Source organism: Melanerpes formicivorus, unplaced genomic scaffold, assembly GCF_026170545.1.
Source record: "Melanerpes formicivorus ecotype bairdi unplaced genomic scaffold, bMelFor1.0.p_v2 SCAF_25, whole genome shotgun sequence".
Taxonomy (NCBI): domain Eukaryota; kingdom Metazoa; phylum Chordata; class Aves; order Piciformes; family Picidae; genus Melanerpes; species Melanerpes formicivorus.
The window spans coordinates 599304-620073 of NW_027142377.1; the positions used below are offsets into that span (position 1 = coordinate 599304).

Sequence of the window (20770 nt, forward strand, 5' to 3'; positions counted from 1 at the left end):
CTCCTCCCCCATAAGGACACCTCTGTCCTCTCTCCAGACAGCAATTCCCAGCAAAGCACTGGGAGCTCATGACATGGCTGGAACCAGAGCTTTCCCCCTGGCTTTGGCCAACACTGACAATGTTGTCAAGCCTGCCAAGTCTGACCCCCAAACAGTGATGGCCTGCTCAGCTGAGGGGTGCTTGTTCCACTTCTACACCAAACCAGAAGAACAGTATGCACGGGGCAGGCAAAGCTCTTTATCAGCACTGCCTCCCCCCAGCAGCCACAATGGACACACAGAGGGCCAGAGATGGTTTCCTGTCACTGTGACAGGCACAGCACTGCAAGTACCAACCAGGAGACAACCCCAGCTAATGAGCTTTGAGAGCAAAGCTGTGCTGTGATCAGCTGGACAGCTGCTAAATCCTCCTCTGGCTTTGACAAATAAACACAACACACAGCCTGACACAGAGAGAGAAAGAGAAAATCACAACCACCTCTGGGCTGTGGGAAGGGGAAAGGGAGGCTTGGATTTGAGGAGCAATGTCTTTGATGCCAGAGTGGTCAGGGATTGGAACAGGCTGCCCAGGGAGGTGGGGGAGTCCCCATGCCTGGAAGTGTTCAAGAAATGTGTGGCCATGGCACTTGGGGTCATGGTTTGGTGGCCATGGTGGTGTTGGGTTGGTGGTTGGACTGGATGATCTCAGAGGGCTTTTCCAACCTTAAGCACAGAATCCTAGAACAACTCAGGTTGGAAGGGACCTCAGAGCTCATCTACTCCAACCCTTGCCATGGGCAGGGATACCTCTCAACCAGCCCAGGCTGCTCATGGCCTTATCCAACCTGACCTTCAACACCCTCAGGGAGGAGGCAGCCACAGCCTCCCTGGGCAGCCTGTGCCAGAGTCTCCCCAGCCTCCTACTGAAGAACTTTTCTCTCAGCTCCACTCTGACCCTGCTCTGCCTCAGCTTCAAACCATTCCCCCTTGGCCTGTCTCCAGACACCCTCAGCAAAAGTCCCTCTGCAGCCTTCCTGCAGGATCCCTTCAGCTATTGCAAGGCAGCTCTGAGGTCCCCCTGGAGCCTTCTCCCCTCCAGGCTGAACACCCCCAGCTCCCTCAGCCTGTGCTCACAGCAGAGCTGCTCCAGCCCTTGGCTCATCTTTGTGGCCTCCTCTGGCCTCACTCCAGCAGCTCTGTGTCCTTCTTCTGCTGGGGACACCAGACCTGGAGGCAGGATTGGAGGTGGGGTCTGAGCAGAGTCAAGGGGCAGAATGCCCTCCCTTGATTCTAAGAGGAAGGGCTAAGATCAGTGGCAGTTTCAATGCAGATGGAGAGGATCATCCTAACACAGCATTTCTGATGGCAGGGACCTCTCTGCTGCCCTGTCCTGAAATGCCATCTGGCCTTTTCAGCTCCAAAACCATAAGGCTTGACTTTGCCACGTGAGCTGGATCAGGCCACCTCCTCAGAGCAGAGCTGCCTACACTTCCAGGCAGGGCACTGCTGGCAGGGCCCAGGGGAGGCCAGGTGCTGCACCTCTGCATTGGGTTTGCACCCTAACCCTCACCTCTCACTCCATTCCCCATGGGGTTGTGCCTTCTAGCCCCTGTTTCCTTATCTCCTACTAGTCTTCACTGGCATTCTGCCCTCTCCTCTGAAGCCAAGGCAGGAGAAGCAGCTCAGCAGAAGTAACCACCAGGAGCAGGTGCCTCACCCACTGCCCTCCCCTTGCTGCTCTCCTGAGTGTGAGGGACAAGAGCCATGGCCTGGAAAGAGGAGCAGAAATGCTCCCTTGCAGTGCAAGGTCAACTTCCCACCCTCCAGCAGCTCCCCACTCCCTCCCAGCTCAGCGCCTTCTGCAAACTCCCTGAGGGTGCCTGAATCCCCTCAAACAGATGATGGATAAAGATGTTCAAGAGAACTGAGCCCTGGGGAGTGCCAGTGGTGAGCAGCCCCCACCTGGAGCTCACTCCATTCCCCAGCACTCTCTGGGCCCTGCCCAGGGAAGCCTGCCCCCAGCCAAGCCACAAGCAGCCAGGTTCTGCAGGAGGATGCTGTGGGAAATGCTGTCAGAGGCTTTACTGCAGCCCAGACACACAGCCCCCACAGCCTAGCCCTCATCCACTCCCAAGCCACCTCCCTGCAGGAGGAGATGAGGTTCACCCAGCAGGACCTGCCCCTCATGAGCTCCTGCTGGCTGGGCCTGGCCACCTTGGTGCCCTGTCTATGCTGCAGGACAGCACTGAGGGTGACCTGCTCCAGCACCTTCCCTGGCACTGAGGTCAGCCTGGCTTTCTCTCTTCCTTCTTCACCACCACCTCACCTCATCCTGCCTCTGTTGTGCAAGACAACTGCCAGGTACTTTGCTGCAGGACCCTGGAGCTGACCACAATATTTAAAGGCTGCTGCAAACTGTGGCACACTCTGGAATGCTGGATGAAAACCATGTCCCTGGAGCCAAGCCCTCAGCACTGGTTTGGAAAGCAAGCCAGACACAGACCTGCCACTGTCCCTTACCTGCAGCTGCTTTTCTGTCCTTGATGAAACATGTTCCCAGTGCCCAAAAGCAGAGCAGCTCTGCTCTTTGTCTCTGTGACAAGCTGTGCAGGAGCTCAGCTGGCTGCACTGGGGCTTAGGGCTGCTCAGCTTGTGAGGACAATCCCTATCCTTCAGTGGCATCCAGGCAGGACACAGACAGCAAGAACTGAGAGAGGAGCAGCCAGGAGGAGGATCCCTGCTCCAGTGCCTCCATGGCAGCAGCATGGCTTGTGCTGGGTCCCACCCAAGCCAGACCTCATCTGGGGACAGCCAGAGGTCAGTGCAGTCCAGCTGCTAACAGACCTGCTGGCAAAGGAATAGACTGGGGAAAACTGCTGATACCCCCACACTGTAGTCACCATCCCTCTGCTGATGTCCCCATCCCTGGAGGTGTTCAAGAGGGGACTGGATGTGGCACTTGGTGCCATGGTCTAGTCATGGGTCTGTGGTGACAGGTTGGACTTAATGATTCTTGAGGTCTCTTCCAACCTTAGTTATACTGTGATACACCAAAGGAAACCTCAGCTGTCCCATGGCTCAGGGTCACAAAGGGAGGGGACAAATTAAAGGCTGCTGCAGACTACAGCTTGCATCCCCACAATCATTTTGAGATCACTGTGCTTGGTCTTCCAGCTGAAGAGCAAAGCTCTGGGACAAAGCCCAGAAACCCCAGCACGTGCCACAGCAGAAAGTTCAAAGCCCTGGCAATGCCAGGCAGCCTCTGCTCAGCCCACTGCTGCCAGACTCCTGCCAGAGCAGCCACGGACACCAGCAGGTTGCCACAGGTCTGCATTTCCCCACACACGCTGTGGGCACCCACCTGGGCCTGCTGACACAGCCCCAGAGAGCACAGCCTCAGCTGCCCCAGGCACAGAGCCCCCAGCCTGTGCTGCCTCCTCAGCCTTGCTCTCACACAGGCACAGCCACAGCCTCCTCCTTACACACCATCACAGAGCTGCTTGGGCTGGAAAAGCCCTTCGAGATCATCCAGTCCAACCAGTCTGCCAAGGCTGGGGCTGAGCCATGGCCCTCAGCACCACATCTCTGCCTCTTGCAAACACCTCCAGGGATGGGCATTCAACCACCTCCTCTGCCAGGCTTTGAGAACCCTTTCAGTCAAGAACTTTCTTCTACCACCATGATCCAGGATATTTCTTCTCCCAAGCCTTGCTTATTCACTGAGCACAACAAATGAAGAGCCTCTTCCCCCCTCTCCTCAGGAAGTTTCTTGCCTCATCTGCCTGGCTGCTTATTTAAACAAACCAACCCCAAACCAAGTGAATCCTCAGACATTTTACTCATCCCTTCCTGGGACATTCATCACTGCAGTGTGGGACTGACCTCTGTGGGTTCATCAGAAAGAAGAGGATGATGGTCCCCCAAGGTATGAGCAGCGCAAGGCCAGCCAGGGTCCACCAACTGCTGTGGTCAGCTTCAGTCAGCCATGACCTCACTTCACAGGCAGCAAGGGTTGTTTATAAACATCTAAAGGGTGGAAGCTGAGAGGATGAGGCTGAGCTCTTCCCAGTGATGGGACAAGGGGAAACAGGCACAGACTGGAGCCCAGGAGGTTTCACTTGAACCTGAGGAGAAACTTCTTTGTTGTGAGGGTGCTGGAGCCCTGGGGCAGGCTGCCTAGAGAGGTTGTGGAGTCTCCTTCTCTGGAGACTTTCAAAACCCACCTGGATGTGGTCCTGTGTGCCCTGCCCTGGTTGGACTGGATGATCCCTGGAGGTCCCTTCCACCTCCACCAGTTGGTGATTCTGCTGTTGTTCTGACTTCCGGAGCAGACTTGTTTCACCTCAACTGTAATGATGGCTGCTCAGGACTCCTGCAGGTTCTGGCCCCAGCCCCCCCCAGAATGGAAAGGTCCATCACACCCTAGCTTTAATGCTCCATCTAGCCTCAGCTGGGAGCTGTGTGGATGAGGACAGGGCAAAATGGAGCTCCTCAAGGCAGCATTGGGCCACTGAAGAGTGAGTCAGTGCCTTCTGCTCAAATCCTAGACCCCCTCCAACCTGGCTATCCATGAAGCATTTTTGCTCATGTTCTCCTTTACCACTGCCTGCTGCCCAGGCAGCAGTACTGCAGGCAAATGATGTGCAGCCACCTTGGGAAAGGTTCTGTCAGATGCCTCCCATGGTCCACAGCAACCATCAGAGGGACTCATCCTCATGTTGACTGCTTACACTTGCAGCCCAAGCCAGCAGCTCCAAGAGTTCTGTTGCTGAACAGCCCTGGGGTTGGAACTGGATGATCCTTAAGGTTCCTTCCAACCCAAACCATTCTGTGGCTCCAGAAGATTCCATGAGCTCAGTAGGCCTCTTGTGGTACACCCCCAGGGCATCATCCCACCCTCTCACAAGTGGCAGCCACAGCAACCATCAGAGGGACTCATCCTTATGTTGACTGCTTACACTTGCAGCCCAACCCAGCAGCTCCAAGAGTTCTGTTGCTGAACAGCCCTGGGGGTGGAACTGGATGATCTTTAAGGTTAAGGAGGGTTCTGGCCTTGAGCAGCCTGCCAGCAGCCTGGGCCAAGCTAATTTTAAGCTGCATCATTTCAGGCTGGGGGGGTGGGGAAGGGAGGAGCAGTAGCAGGGCAGTATTGGGGGGGGGTGCATTTGGGCCTGGGATTTGGGCCTGGTTTGGTGGAGGCTGGGGAGAGCTTTGGCTTAATGGGCTTCTGTATTAAGCCCAGACTATGGATTTTTTTGTGTATTTGATGTGCTTTGCACTGCAGTGTTAGTTCTGAACAGCACTTCCATTGGGACTTCCAGTAAGAGTCTGTATTTCTACCCAATCCAGTGGGGAGTTTTGATTTAACTACTTTGAGAAGAGTTAGAGAGGCTGCCTTGCTCCCCATAAACCCAAGGCAGGCATGAAGATGTTTAAGGGGCTGGTCATCTGCCACAGGAGGAAAAGCTGAGGGAGCCCAGGCTTAGATCTTACAGATGCACAGCAATGCCCAAAGGGAAGGTGCAGAGCAGGCAGCCAGGCCCTTGTCAGTGCTACCCAGTGACAGAGCCAGAGGCAGTGCACACAGAGTGAGGCAGGAGGTTTCTTCTCAACATCAGGAATCACTTTTTCATTGTGGAAGTGACCAGGCACTGCCACAAGTTGTCCTGAAAGGCTGTGGAGTCTCCCACCTTGGAGGTACTGAAAAGCTGTCTGGACACAGTGCTAGGCAGTCACCCTAAGGTGGCCCTGCTTAAGCAAAAGGGTTGGAGCAGGTGGACAGTTGTCATACTCAGCCTGACAAGGTGCTGGTCCATCTCATTTCAACTGTGCTATTACCTGGAAAGGTTGGACCAGATGATCCCTGGGGTCCCTTTCAAGCTGGGACCTCCAGAGGTCTCTTCCAACATCAACTACTCTGTGAGCTTGTGAACTGACATGAGGATATCCTTGGTTATCTGTAACCAGCTGGAAAGCTCAGAACAGAAATCCTAACCTCTGAAGAAGCATGTTAAGACCCCCTCCTTCTCCAAGAGGCTGTAAACCATGGCCAGTTACTGATGAAGCTGAAAACCATGGCCAGTTATTGATGCTTTGTACTCCCGGAGCCCAGCGGCCACCAGAAATAACATCAAAGAGGAAACAGTCATTTGACTGGCTTCCAAGAAAGCAATTAGATGCAAGAAATATGTTCAATAAAGTATTGCACTGGTGTGATGACTAAGGGATCCAGAACATTTATTGATCTCCAGCCTTGGACCCAATCACAGCCACTGCCTCAGCTTTCGAATTAACTCCTTCCTCTGCCCAGGCCTCAGGGCCCCACAGCTGCTTTCCACATACCTCTGTGGGATCTCAGCAGGCATTTAGCTAGCAAAAGACTTTGCTGAGTCTCAGTTTATCCAAGAGCTGCTTCTGCTGCCTGGTGATGAAGAGAGAAGACACATCCCAGTCCTTTATAGCCCAGCCTGACAAAAGCCTCCATCCCAAAAGGCTGTGCTGGTGTTGCCAAGCTCTCTGCTCTCAGTGAAACGTTGCCATGAGAGCCCAGAGCATCACACACTCACAGAATCCAATTGGCTTGGAAGGGACCTTAAAGATCACCCACTTCCAAGCCCCCCTGCCACTGGACCAGCTTGCTCAAGGCCTCATCCAACCTGCATGACAAGCCAGAAAGCCACATAAAGAGGAGGAACATTAAAAAACCCACCCCAGAGTCTCTCCTGAGTAGGGCAGAAATCCCTGTGTCACATCTAAGTTCTTCAGGATACCTCTCCTGTGGGGCTCCTTTCTCCATTGTTCTTGGATGTGTGGCTGTGAGCTGCATGCCTGCATCAAACCAAGGAGCTCAGATCACCTCTGTTTAACCAAAGGGTTATTAAAAGGCTGAGTTCCAAAACTTCCCCACTGGACAAGACCACTTGCCAAAAACCCTACTGAGAGTAAGAGGCAAAAGTTGTGGGGAGAGGGCATCAGCAAGCATGGCTGAATTGTCTCAGAGAGAGGAGATGCTCCTGGAAGGGAAGACACCAGCACAGGCTCCTGCCCCCTTCAAACCTACCCAGTGGCTGCACAGGAATCACAGAATGTTAGGGGTTGGGAAAGGACCTCTGGAGATCAGCCATTCCTACCCCCAGGCCAGAGCAGGGTCATCCAGAGCAGGGTGCACAGGACAGTGACCAGGCAGGTTTGGAATGCCTCCAGAGATGGAGACTCCACCACCTCCTTGGGCAGCCTGTCCCAGTGTCCTGCCACCCCCAGAGCAAAGAAGCACCTCCTCATGTTTAGATGGAGCTTCTTACATTCAGGTTTGTGCCCATTACCTCCTCCCCTGTCACTGGGCACCACTGAACAAAGCCTGGCTCCTGACACCCACCCTTAGAGTGTTGATAAGCATTGAGAAGGCTTCCCCCTCACTCTTCTCCAGGCTAAAAAGCCCCAGGTCTCTCAGCTTTTCCCCAACCAACCTGTGCTGTCCTCTGCAAGCTTTTAGGCAGCAGGGGAACAGCCCCACAGCAGAGGACATGGGGCAACCAAATAAATCCTGCAACAGGAGAAGTGTTTTTCTTAGCTGGCCTGCTGGATGCATCAAACAGGGTCCCCAGCTCCCTGGGCACCAACACCTGCCTGCTGGGATCCACCAAAGCCTTCACTGGCTGGTCAGTGACACAAGATCACCCCAGACAGTGACACAAGATCACCCCAGACATTGGCACATCAGGCCCTCAGGAGCTTCAGAAACACCTGCCATTGCTTTCTGTCTCAGAGAGTGCTGTGGGGTTCTTTAAAGCATCCTCTTTCATGGACACCAAGCAACACATGCAGACTGCCTGGCCTTGCCTTCAGCCCAGAGCCAAGGGAGGCTCCACAGAGTCTGACTGCATCTTCCTCTCGGAGCAGCCCAGCGCAGCAGCCTGTACCGACTGAGCCCCACCTCAGAGCAAGCCACTCAGCTCACAAGGCCTTTGGGTTTCTTACTGCAGGAAGGGAAGTAGGGCAAAGCTCACCCAAGAGAGTGCAAACTCTTAACACATCAAATAAACCCCAGCCCCACGTGAGACAAGCTGTGAGCAGCCAAATCCTGGGCAGACTTCACTCAGAGCTTCCCTTTCCTTAGCCATAAACCACCCAGTCCCAGGCTTCCCCACAGTGCCAGATTTCAGTTCAAAGACACTTCTGGGCTGAAAGAGCCTGCTTGGATTCTGCTGGATATCACAGAGCTCACCAGGTTGGAAAAGACCTTTGAGATCATCAAGCCCAACCTCTCACCCAACACCATCTAATCAACTAACCCATGGCACCGAGTGCCTCATCCAGGCTCTTCTTAAACACTTCCAGGGATGGTGACTCCACCACCTCCCCAGGCAGAGAGCAGTTTCCAGCCTCTGATCCAGGCTTTTCCTCCTGTTGCAGGTATGTCAGGTTCTTTACACTGTTTTCATTGCATTTAATACACCTCTAGCAGTGAAGCAGCTTCTCCTCCCTCCCTGATGACTGATTGAGTCAGTCATCAGCAAGTTTGCAGATGACACCAAGTTAGGGGCGGATGTTGGTCAGTTAGAGGGCACAAGGGCTCTGCAGAGGGACCTCGACTGACTGGACAGATGGGTGGAGTCCAATGGGATGGCATTCAACAAGTCCAAGTGCCAGGTGCTGCACTTTGGCCACAACAACCCCATGCAGAGCTACAGGCTGGGGTCAGAGTGGCTGAGAGCTCCCAAACAGAGAGGGACCTGGGTGTGCTGATTGACAGCTGCCTAAACATGAGCCAACAGTGTGCCCAGGTGGCCAAGAAGGCCAATGGCATCCTGGCCTGCATTAGGAATAGTGTGGCCAGCAGGAGCAGGGAAGTCATTGTGGTCCTGTACTCTGTGTTGGTTAGGCCACACCTTGAGTCCTGTGTCCAGTTCTGGGCCCCTCAGCTTAAGAAGGACATTGAGACACTTGAATGTGTCCAGAGAAGGGCAACAAGGCTGGGGAGAGGCCTTGAGCACAGCCCTGTGAGGAGAGGCTGAGGGAGCTGGGATTGTTTAGCCTGGAGAAGAGGAGGCTCAGGGGTGACCTCATTGCTCTCTACAACTACCTGAAGGGAGGTTGTAGCCAGGAAGGGGTTGGTCTCTTCTCCCAGGCAACCAGCACCAGAACAAGAGGACACAGTCTCAAGCTGTGCCAGGGGAAGTTTAGGCTCGAGGTGAGGAGAAAGTTCTTCACCAACAGAGTCATTGGAATGTGCTGCCCAGGGAGGTGGTGGAGTCCCCATCCCTGGAGGTGTTCAAGAGGGGATTGGATGTGGCACTTGGTGCCATGGTCTAGTCATGAGGTCTGTGGTGCCAGGTTGGACTGGATGATCCTTGAGGTCTCTTCCAACCTTGGCTATACTGTGATACTGTGATTAGGCCGAGTAATTAATACCAGCAATTGAACTGCTGGTGCTACAGTTCTGCTAAACACATAAGCCAAGCTGAAATCCAAGCAACGTGTTTCCATCAACCAGCATCCACAGCAGCTTCTTCTGCTCTTTACAGACAAACTGAATTCCAAGGGAAAGCAGCTGAAGCAGCTTCTCCTTTCCCTGGCTCAAGAAACCAAGCCCTTGCTTTTCACTCATCTTAGGATTTAGTAAGCAACCAACCAACCTTAGAGGATTTTCTTCGGCTTCTTCTGGTCCAAACCACCACCAGTTTATCTGGCTGCCTGTTGAAGAGAAGGAGAAACAACTGAATGTCACCAAGATCAGTATGGAAACAGCCAGAGCTAAGCACATCCTCAGTGGGTACATTAGCTCCTAAAGACAGCTCAGCTGAACCCCACTGCCAGCATCAGCCATCACCCAGGAAAGATGAGGGCTGGCCTCCAACCCCTACACTCAGGTTATTGTTCTCATCCTGCTCTCCTTGTCCCTGAGCATGCCCCCAGAGGCAGCAGCACACCTGAGCAGGAATTCACCCATGGGAGAGAGTACAGGGTCCAGCCTCCTTAAAGATACATAGGTTGAAAGAAAACTTTGGCACACTGAGGGTGCTGGAGGCCTGGAGCAGGGAACCCCAAACAGGTTGTGGAGTCTCCTTCTCTGGTGACTTTCCAACCCCACCTGGATGTGTTCCTGTGTGACCTGGCCTGGATGACCCTGCTCTGGCAGGGGACTTGGACTGGATGATCTCTGGAGGTCCCTTCCCAACCCTCCCATTCTGTGATTCTCTGACTGTGTGAAGAAGCTGGTCCCAAAAATCACCATCAATGCAACCTCTGGTTTGAGCTTCTAGGCACACCTATTGAGCAGGCATTGAAAGGAACCAAGGCAAACAGGCACCTTGGCTTCTTCAGCCCCCAAAGAATTGGTTTGCTACTTGAACACCTCAAGCAACAAGAGAATTGAGTCTGGTATCACTTGTCACCATCTCCTTGGAATCCTCACAGGCAGATCAGCCAACACTTCTGCTTTTACTCAGAAAGGCACACACCCTGAAACTCAGAATCATTTGGGCTGGAAAAGCCCTCTGAGATCACCCAGCCCAACCATTCTCTAACTCTGCCAAGGCTGGGGCTGAACCATGGCCCTCAGCACCACGGCTCTGCCTCTCCCAAACACCTGCAGGGGTGGCATTCAGCCACCTCCCTGGGCAGCCTCTGCCAGGTCTCCCTAAGGAGTGACCCATGGCTATGCCAGGTGCCTCAAAAAGTGGAGTCCAGAAGAGGCTCTGTGGAGACACAACCCAGTCATTCTGCAAAGCTAAGCAGCACTGTCATGGTTGGAGCTGAAACAGCTCTGGCCTGTGGACAGAATGAATCTACCCCCAATGGAGTAAAGAGAGACTCACACAGAACTGAGGGTTACATAGAAATGCTGTTTCCAAAAGTAAATCAACTACAAAAGGCACAAAGGCAAAGGGAGATACATGCACACAGACAAAAGCAGCCTGAGCTGGTGCACTGCCCAGCCCCTGGCACTCTCTATCTTTGGAGGACTTTCATCTCTATGGCAGGACACCTAGGCATCAACCTGTAACAAGCATGAAGCCAGTGTCAAGGCTGACAGACCTCAGTCCTTCCACAATTAAAAGCCTCAGGGATGAGCAGTAGGACATAAGAGCCTTCTCCTGTGACAGCAGCATCCACCTGCCCCAGGCTGGGAACTGACCTTACCCTTCAGCCTAAATCTTTCCTTTCCTTTTAAAGCATTCCACTGTCACACAGCTGTAGGACAGCTGGCCCTTCAGTGGAGTTCCCCAGTGGGACCCATGTCTGCATCACACACACAGACCCCACCAGGCCTGGATTCCAGAGAATCACCTGGAAGGGACCTTCAAGATCATCCAATTGCAACCCCCTGCCATGGGCAGGGACACCTCCCACCAGCCCAGCTTGCTCAAGGCCTCATCCAGCCTGGCCTTCAACACCCCCAGGGAGGAGGCAGCCACAGCCTCCTTGGGCAACCTGTGCCAGTGTCTCCCCACCCTCACTCTCAAGAGTTTCTTCCTCATCTCCAGTCTCAATCTCTCCTCCCAGCTCAAAGCCATTGTTCCTCATCCTGTCCCTCCCAGCCCTTGTCAGATGTCCCTCCCCAGCTCTCCTGGAGGCCCTTCAGGTACTGGAAGGCTGCTCTGAGGTGTCCCTGGAGCTTTCTCTTCTCCAGGCTGAACAGCCCCAACTCTCCCAGCCTGACCCATAGCAGAGACTCTCCAGCCCTCTCACCATCTTCATGGGCTCCTCTGGACACACTCCAGCAGGCCTCTTACTTGTCCTACTCTAACCCTACAAGTTTTACAGCTGTCTCTCAGTGATTTCTGACACTGACCTAACTTTTCAGGCTCTGGTTTTTTGGCCCATGAAACACTTCCCATCATATCACCATGCTTCTGATCCCACTTCCAGCCCCATGAGCCCTCTTCCATAGACTCCTGGGCCCTGCATTCTGCCTTTGTTTTCCATCCACAAGCCTGGCTGCAAATCCATGCACAAAGGGAGGTCACAGCAATGGATGGTGCAGAGAGAAAGCACAGATACAACGTGCTGAAATGATTCACAAACGATGCCCCAAAAAACCCCCCCCCCAGGCATGCTGAGCTAAGCAAGCAGTGCTCCCACTGCTACCCCAGGGATTCAGCACTGCACAACTAACTTCCAACTGGTTTCAGAGAGCTTTTAAGCACTGGAATGCTGGCCAGGGCATGAAAGCCTTCCCATTTTGTATCCCTTCCCACTGAGCTGCTCAGCAGCTCTGCAGGCTGCAACACGACTAATACATCACCCACTGACTTACACTGAAACCCCTCCAGGACTGAAGCTCTCCTGAAAAGCAGAGGTCCTGGCAAAGGAAGTTACAAGAAGCAGCTGAGACACCTGGGGGTGTTTAGTGTGGAGATGATGGAGGCTGAAGGAAGACCTCATTGCCCTCTAAGTTCCAAGAAAGGAGGCTGGAGCCAGGAGGGGGTTGGTCTCTTCTCCCTAGTATCAGGTTGATAGAAGGAGAGGAAATGGCCTGAAATTGTGCCAGAGGAGGTTCAGGTTGGAGATTAGAAAACCTTTCTTTGATCCAAGAGTGGTCAGGGATTGGAACAGGCTGCCCAGGGAGGTGGTAGAGTCACTGTCCCTGGAGGTGTTCAAGAAGCGTGTGGCCATGGCACTTGGGCACATGGCTTAGTGGCCACGGTGGTGGGGGCTTCACAGTTGGACTGGATGAGCTTACAGGGCTTTCCAGCCCAAAGAGTTCTGTGAAATAAGGACACAAGCTTTGATTGGCACCTCTTTATTGTGCCTGACTCCTTTAATGTGGCCCTTAATTTCTAGAGTGAGACAAACTGAAAGTGAAATGGCCTCCTGTGCTTCAATCTGTCTAAATCCACTCTAAGGGCTCAGTTAGGTGACCTAAACATGAGGTCTTCTCCTGCAAAATCTTCCTTGGGACTGAGGTCACCCTGTTTGACTTAAAGGGCTCCTTGCACACGCTGTGTTGGGTGTGTTAGAGTCCCCCAAGCAGGCACAGCCCTCACTGCCTCAGATGGGAGCTGTTTGTACCACCAGCATAAAAGCCACTCCCAAGCAGTTTCCCCAAAGCAAACCAATCACAGCATCACTGCATGGTTGGAAGAGACCTCAGAGCTCATCTACTCCAACCCCTTGCCATGGACAGGGACACCTCTCAGCTAGCCCAGGTTGCCCACGGCTCATCCAGCCTGGCCTTCAACACCTCCAGACAGGAGGCAGCCACAGCCTCCCTGGGCAGCCTGTGCCAGAGTCTCACCACCCTCACACTGAAGAACTTCTCCCGCAGCTCCAGTCTACCCCTGCTCTGCCTCAGCTTCAAACCATTCCCCCTTGGCCTGGCTCCAGACACCCTCAGCAAAAGTCCCTCTGCAGCCTTCCTGCAGGATCCCTTCAGCTATTGCAAGGCAGCTCTGAGGTGCCCCTGGAGCCTTCTCCCCTCCAGGCTGAACACCCCCAGCTCCCTCAGCCTGTGCTCACAGCAGAGCTGCTCCAGCCCTTGGATCATCTTTGTGGCCTCCTCTGGCCTCATTCCAGCAGCTCTGTGTCCTTCTTGTGCTGGGGACAGCAGAACTGGAGGCAGGATTGGAGGAGGGGTCTCAGCAGAGCAGAGTAAATAAAGCCCATGCCCAACCTGAGCAGGTTTTTCCCAGCATGGTTTCTCTTTGCACGTTGAGCCTGGCTCATTCTCACTGCAGAACCCAGCTCACCAATGAGATTTCATTTAACCTTGACTCATTCAGTCCTAAATTTGCTTCTAAGCACACAAAAACACTTAAGGGGAGGTTCTCCAGCCCTCTGATCATCTTTGTGGCCTCTTCTGGATCCTCTCCAGCAGTTCCAGGTCCCTCTGATGCTCGGGGGGGGGCCCAGAACTGGAGGCAGTGCTGCAGGTGGGGTCACAGCAGAGCAGAGGAGCAGAATCCTCTCCCTGTGCTGCTGTTGCCCAGTTTGGAAGGCCTCCATCTGCCAAGAACAAAGAACTTCACTAACATGAAAAAGCCACCTGGAGCCTCAATAGAGATGGAGAAGCCCAAGCCATGGACAGCAGGAAGAGCACTTTTCACCAGGACATTTCTTTTCTGCTGGCTGCTGAGTTTACTTTGCTTCCTGCAGCTTCAAGTATGAGGCAAACCCACACCCAGAGGTACTTTGCCAAAACACAATGAGGAAGGAGTTCACAATATGGAGAGAGAAAATTCACCAAACTGGCATTGGAAGAGAATATGAAGGTCCCCAACCCAGAGGTGTTCAAGGCCCTGAGCAACCTGGGCTGGTGGGAGGTGTCCCTGCAGCCCAAACAATTCTATGAATCTATCAGTTTCCTTCCCCCCCCCTAAACTCATCATCAGCTCAACTGAGTCACAAAGCCAACAGTTCTCTGCCCTGCTGAGACCTCACCTGCAATATTGCATCCAGTTCTGGGCTCCCCAGTCCAACAAGGACAGGGATCTGCTGGAGAGAGTCCAAGGGAGGCTAAAAGGCTGCTGAAGGGACTGCAGCACTGCCTGGTGAGGAGAGGCTGAGAGCCCTGGGGCTGTTAAGACTGAGAGGGGATCTGATCAATGTCTATCAATAGCTGAGGGCTGGGGGTCAAGAGGGAGGAGATAGGGACATCCTCTGCTGAGTTGCACCTTGTGATAGGGCAAGGGGCAATGGATGGAAACTGCAGCACAGGAGGCTCCACCTCAACATGAGGAGGAACTTCTTCCCTGTGAGGGTCCCAGAGCCCTGGAGCAGGCTGCCCAGAGAGGTTGTGGAGTCTCCTTTTCTGGAGCCTTTCCAGCCCTGTCTGGCTGTGTTCCTGTGTGACCTGTGCTGGATTCTATGGTCCTGCTCTGGCAGGGGGCTTGGAGTGGAAGATCTCCAGCAGCCCCTTCCAACCCCTAACATCTTGGGAGCCTGTGTGGGAGAAGCCAGGGAGCTGCTTTGTGAACAAAGCCCAGAGCAATCTTCTCTTCACAATCTGTTCATGGATGTTTTACACCAACAGACTTGTAGAAGAATGAGCCCAGCTCCTACTTGCATCACCATATTTGCATTCAAGGTCACCATTGAGGTCTCAGCACCAGAAAGCAGCAAAACCCACACACAATTACAGAATGGTTTGGCTTGGAAAAGCTTTTCCTGATTATCCAGCCCAGCCATTCTCTAACTCTGCCAAGGCTGGGGTAAGCCATGGCCCTCAGCACCACAGCTCTGCCTCTTTCAATCACCTCCAAGGGTGGGCATTCAACCACCTCCCTGGGCAGCCTCTGCCAGGCTTTGAGAACCCTTTCAGGCAAGAGGTTTCTCCTAGTCCCCAACCCAGCCTCACATCTACCATCAAGCAGTTTGCTCATTTAAAGCATTCAAGTCCAATTTCCTGCTTCAGACTTCTCCCCTGCTTCAGCATCAGGACTCTGGGCTGCTCATTAAGCAGGATTCAAAGCCAACAGGATCACTGCTGAAGGACCAGGCTTGAAGCTCACTTTCAGCAGCTTTTGTGCATTTACTTTGTGACCTGAGCTCCCTGCAAACACCAGACCCACAGTGCTGCAGGCTGAACAAATACTGATGGGCAGCTCTAAACCAGGATTTTAGAAGTTCATGTCCTGTGCTGCAGGATCTGCAGTCCTCATGCCTTTGAGTACAGCACTCACTCACACAGCTCAGGCAGAGTCAGTATGGCTGAGGCAAGGAGCAATGCATCACTGATACTGAGGAGATGTGGTAGGAGGGGGGGGAAGAACCAGGATTTAGCTAAGCAGTAGCTCCACACTAAGTAAACTGCTCCAATCCATGTCATTCAGTGCCACCAAGCTTTCATCCTGTGCTGCAATCAATCCTGAATGCTGCTCAGCATTTCACCCCCTGCCAGCACCCAGCACTGCCAAAGGAGCAGCAGCCCCCAGGGAGCAGGAGATGAAGGAAGCCAGCGGCACTGCAGCACCCAGCAGCAGGACCCAGCCTGAATCCCATGGAGTCCTAGATTGACACAATGGGTTGGGTTGGAAAGGCCCTTCAACATCATCCAGTTCCAACCCCCTTGACATGGGCAGGGACATGTCCTACCAGCCCAGATTGCTCAAGGCCTCATCCAGCCTGGCCTCGAACACCTCCAGGGAAGGGACATCCACCACCTCCCTGGGCAACCTGTGCCAGCGTCTCCCCACCCTCATGAGGAAGAACTTCTTCCTACCATCCAGTCTGAATCTACCCATTTCTAGCTTTTTTTCCATTCTTCCTCATCTCCAGTCTCAATCTTTCCTCTCCCAGCTCAAAGTCCCTCACCCTGTCCCTCCCAGCCCTTGTCAACAGTCCCTCCCCAGCTCTCCTGCAGCTCCATTCAGGTACTGGAAGGCTGCTCCAAGGTCTCCCTGGAGCCTTCATGTCACAACAGCCTATCAGAACCTTGTCTTTGCTATGCACTCACTTTTGTGTTGCTCCCAAGAAGCTGCTCCTGAAGAAAGGCAATGCTGAGGACTGAACTTACTGCTCACAAGTGACACTTACTCTGCAAAGGAGCAGGGAAGACCTGTGGCCAGCAAATTAAGAGAGCTGATTCTGCCACTCTGCTCTGGTCAGACCTCACCTGGAGTACTGAGTCCCACCCCTGGGGCCCCCAACACAGGAAGACCTGATGGAGTGGGTCTAGAGGAGGTCACAAAGATGATTTCTGAGGCTGGAGAGCCTCCCCTATGGGGGCAGGTTGAGGGAGCTGGGGCTGCTCAGCCCAGAGAGGAGAAGGCTCCAGGGGGACTTTAGAGCAGCCTTTCAGCCTAAGAGAGCACAAGAACAAGGGGCAATGGTTTGAAGCTGGAGCAGGGTAGATTCAGAGTGGCCATCAGGAAGAAGTCTTTACCATGAGGCCAGCAGAACACTGGAACAGGTTGCTCAGGGTGGTAGTGGAGACCCCATCCCTGAAGACATTCAAGATCAGGCTTGATGGGGCCCTGAGCAACCTGGTGTAGCTGGGGATATCCCTGGTGGCAGCAGGGGGGGTTGGACTGGATGACCATGGGAAGTTCCTTCCAACTCCATGCATTCCATGACTTCTGAGACTGCAGCCCAGAGAAAGACTTCACTGCTGTGTGACTGCACTCAGCTCTACAGCCCAGAGAAATAAAGCAGTTCCCTTGCACAGCCATGCCTGCTCTTCCTGGCAGATGGAAGCCACCATTCTGGTGTCTGGAATGACTGATTAAAACTAACAATACAATCAAAAGGATGAAATCCTGGAGCCTGACTTTGCCCTAACCACAATCATTTAATAAAGCAATAAAAACATTCCAGAGGCTGGGGGAGGGGGAGGGAAAAAAGGATCTCATCTGCTCCTCACCTCACATGCCGAGTGAGAAGCAGCTTGTGCGAGATTCCAGGTCTTCTGGGGTTCAGTTTGACCATTCCAGGAAAATCCTGGCACAGTGTTTTGATTACAGAATGCTCCAAATATTATTGGTGAGAGGACATAAAAGGTATGGAGTCATCTGCTGCTGCAGCCTCCAGCTTTGCAAAGGTTCCAGCAGAGGAAACTAACCTGACCCAGGACTTACTGCCCCAGCTTTTGGTGGCAAAAGCGACTCTGAGTGACTCCTGCTCAGAATCTGCTGCTGGGAAGAACTGCACATGCCACTAACTTTAGTGATGGTCACTGAAGACCAATGATGGACAGCTTTTGGTGAGAGGAAGCAGCTCCCAGGATTGGTTGTGGCGAGGAACTGCAACCTGTGGAACCACAGAGTACAAACAGAGCCTTTGGGTTGGAGAAGACAACTTCCAGATCCTCCAGTACGTCCAGTCTCCAACTCTGCCAAGGCTGGGGCTGAGCCATGGCCCTCAGCACCACAGCTCTGCCTCTCTCAAACACCTCCAGGGATGGGCATTCAAACACCTCCCTGGGCAGCCTCTGCCAGGCTTTGAGAACCCTTTCAGGCAAGAAGTTTCTTCTAACATCCAACCTAAACCTCCCTGGCACAATTTCAGGCCATTTCCATTACTCCTATTATTTGGTCTGAGGGTGAAGAGCCCAAGCCCCACCTGGCTCCAGCCTCCTCTCAGGGAGCTGCAGAGAGCAAGGAGGTCTCCCCTCAGCCTCCTCTTCTCCACACTAAACACCCCCAGCTCCCTCAGCTGCTCCTCCCCAGCCCTCTTCTCCAGACCCTTCCCCAGCTTCCTTGCCCTTCTCTGGACCCTCTCCAGCCCCTCAATGTCCTCCCTGGAGTGAGTGAACCCAGCACCGCAGGTGTGGCCTCCCCAGTGCTGAGTGCAGGAGGACAATCCCTGCCCTGCTCCTGCTGCCCACACCATTGCTGATCCAGGCCAGGCTGCTGGTGGCCTCCTTGCCCACCTGGGCACCCCCTGGCTCATCTCCAGCCAGCTGCCCACCAACACCCCCAGGGCTTTCTCTGCTGGGCACTTTCCAGCCCCTCTGCCCCATGCCTGCAGCCTTCCTGGGGTTGTTGTGCTCCAAGTGCAGGACCCAGCCCTTGGCCTTGTTGGATCTCATCCCATTGGCCTCAGCCCATGGATGCAGCCTGTGCAGGTCCCTCTGCAGAGCCTTCCTGCCCTCCAGCAGCTCCACACTGCCTCCCAGCTCAGTGCCAGCTCATTCCATAACTCTCCTTAACCTTTCTAAGCCTTTTTCTTATTTATTTATTTATTCCTGTGTTTGACTTGTACTGCATTAATTATTCCATAATGTTAGATTACTCTCATGAAGCAAGCTGCAAAGAGTGCAACTGAGAACAGAAGCAGCAAGCCAGCACAACGGCAGACAGATGAACCCCTTGAAGGATGAAAATAATGACATGAGGATTAATCACAGAAAAAGCATCTGGCTGGCAGAAGCTCCCAAGCTCATCCATTCCAACCCTCCACCCAGCACTGCAGGGTCACCACCAAACCATGTCCCTACGCAAAGCTCCACAGGCTGCTGGAACACCCTCAGGGATGGTGACTGCAGCACTGCCCTGGGCAGACCATTCCAATGTCTGAGATCCCTTCCAGTGCAGAAAAGAGTTCCTGAGATCTATCCTGAGCCTGCCCTGGGGCAGCTTGGAACCATTGCCTCTGCTCCTGTCTCTTGCCACCAAGGAGCAGAGGCTGCCCCCTCCTTGTTCCAACCTCCCTTCAGGTAGCTGCAGAGAGCAATGAGGTCTCCCTCAGCCTCCTCTTCTCCAGCCTGAACACCCCCAGCTCCTCCAGCCCAGGGGCTCCAGGCCCTTCTCTGGACAGGCTCCAGCCCCTCAATGTCCTTCCTGCAGTGAGGGCTCAGAGCTGAACACAGCACTCCAGGTGTGGCCTCCCCAGTGCTGAGCACAGGGGGATGGTCACCTCCTGGCCCTGCTGCCCACCCTGCTTCTGACCCAAGCCAGGATGCCATTGGCTTTCTTGGCCCCCTGGGCACTGCTGGCTCATGCTCAGTGACTGCCAACCAGCACCCCCAGGTCCCTCTCCCAGCTGCAGCTTTCCAACCACACATTCCCAGGTGTGGAGCTCCCCATGGGGTGGTTGTAACCCAAGTGCAGGACCTGGCACTTGGCCTTGTTGAACTTCACCCAGTGAGCCTTGGCCCATGGCTCTGACCTGTCCAGACCCTGCTGCAAAGCCTCCTAGCAGATGGACACAGCCACCCACGTTGGGGCCATCTGCAGACTTCCTGAGGGAGCCACTGGCTTCTCCAAGCCAACCCAACCAGAATGTGCTGCTGCTGGCCTGGCTTTCTCCAACCCAACCCAAACCAGGTGTCCAGAGCAAGCTGGGTTAGAGCTCACCCATTATGCAGAACAAGTGACAAGAACAGATGCAGCTTCAGCTTCTAGGAGTTATGGCAGAAAAGAATCTGGAGCAGGACACACTCCACAGAGCTAGGGAGCAGAATGTCCTCTTCATGCTCTGTGCAACAGAACTGTAGAGTACTGAACCCTCAGGCTGACCTCCCTCCTTGCTTGCTCTGCTTTGGAACATCCTTTTGGCAGTAGCAGCAGGATGTCTCCATTAGTCCCTGAATTTTATGTGTCATACAGCTGCCCTCCATGCAGAAGCTTTCTTGATGTGATCCAATTTAGCCTTGCTTGCCCCATGGAGGAGTTAAGCATGCTGCACCAGAAGGACCAAGTGGATCTCCTCTCACTGCCCTGCACTCACAGGCACTGCCCTTAGGCAGATGTTTACTCCAGCAGTGCCTTAACCCACAGGTTTATGCTGCACATCCCAGCACAGCAGAGCTCAGAAACACTCACAAGGCCAAGCAGCACCTACAGAAAACAGGAGCTGCTTCAGACTGCCTAAAAGCTGTGTGTGAAACCAGTCACCCCAGCCAGGCCAGCTCAGAGCAACAGAACACAGGTCAGGTTCTCAGCAAGGGCTCAGGCTAACACCAATCTCCTCACTGGAGTCCAACAACAGGACAAGGGGCAATGGACACAGACTGGAACCCAGGAGGTGCCACAGGAGCAGAAGGAACAGATTCTTCCCTGTGAGGGTGGCAGAGCACTGGGACAGGCTGCCCAGAGAGGCTGTGGAGCCTCCATCTCTGGAGGCATTCCAGACCCACCTGGATGTGTTCCTGTGTGACTGACTCTGGGTGACCCTGCTCTGGCAGGGGGCTCAGAGAGGAGACCCCTTCCAACCCTTGCCAGTCTGGGACCCTGTGATTGGAAGTGGCAGGGAGGAGCAGAGGCTCAGAGAGCCCTTCAGACAACCCTTAAATGGAAAGAGCAGAGCGTGCTGCTCTACAGTGGAGCGGTCACAGGAGGTCACCATGAGTCAGACCTTGCTCACATGCCTGGTTTGCCTCTTTATCCTCTTTTTTTCTCCCCAAGAATAC

The 20770-nt window shown here is 53.9% G+C and overlaps 1 protein-coding gene across 1 annotated transcript in view; it reads right to left on the bottom strand.

Annotated features, from left to right (window-relative positions):
• Nucleotides 1–20770, bottom strand: part of EHBP1 (EH domain binding protein 1) — a 155740-nt gene that overhangs the window by 109265 nt on the left and 25705 nt on the right. The window contains exon 3 of the mRNA XM_068153007.1: nucleotides 9615–9672. Within this exon, the coding sequence (XP_068009108.1) occupies nucleotides 9615–9672 (58 nt within the window). The remainder of the gene's footprint in view (nucleotides 1–9614; nucleotides 9673–20770) is intronic.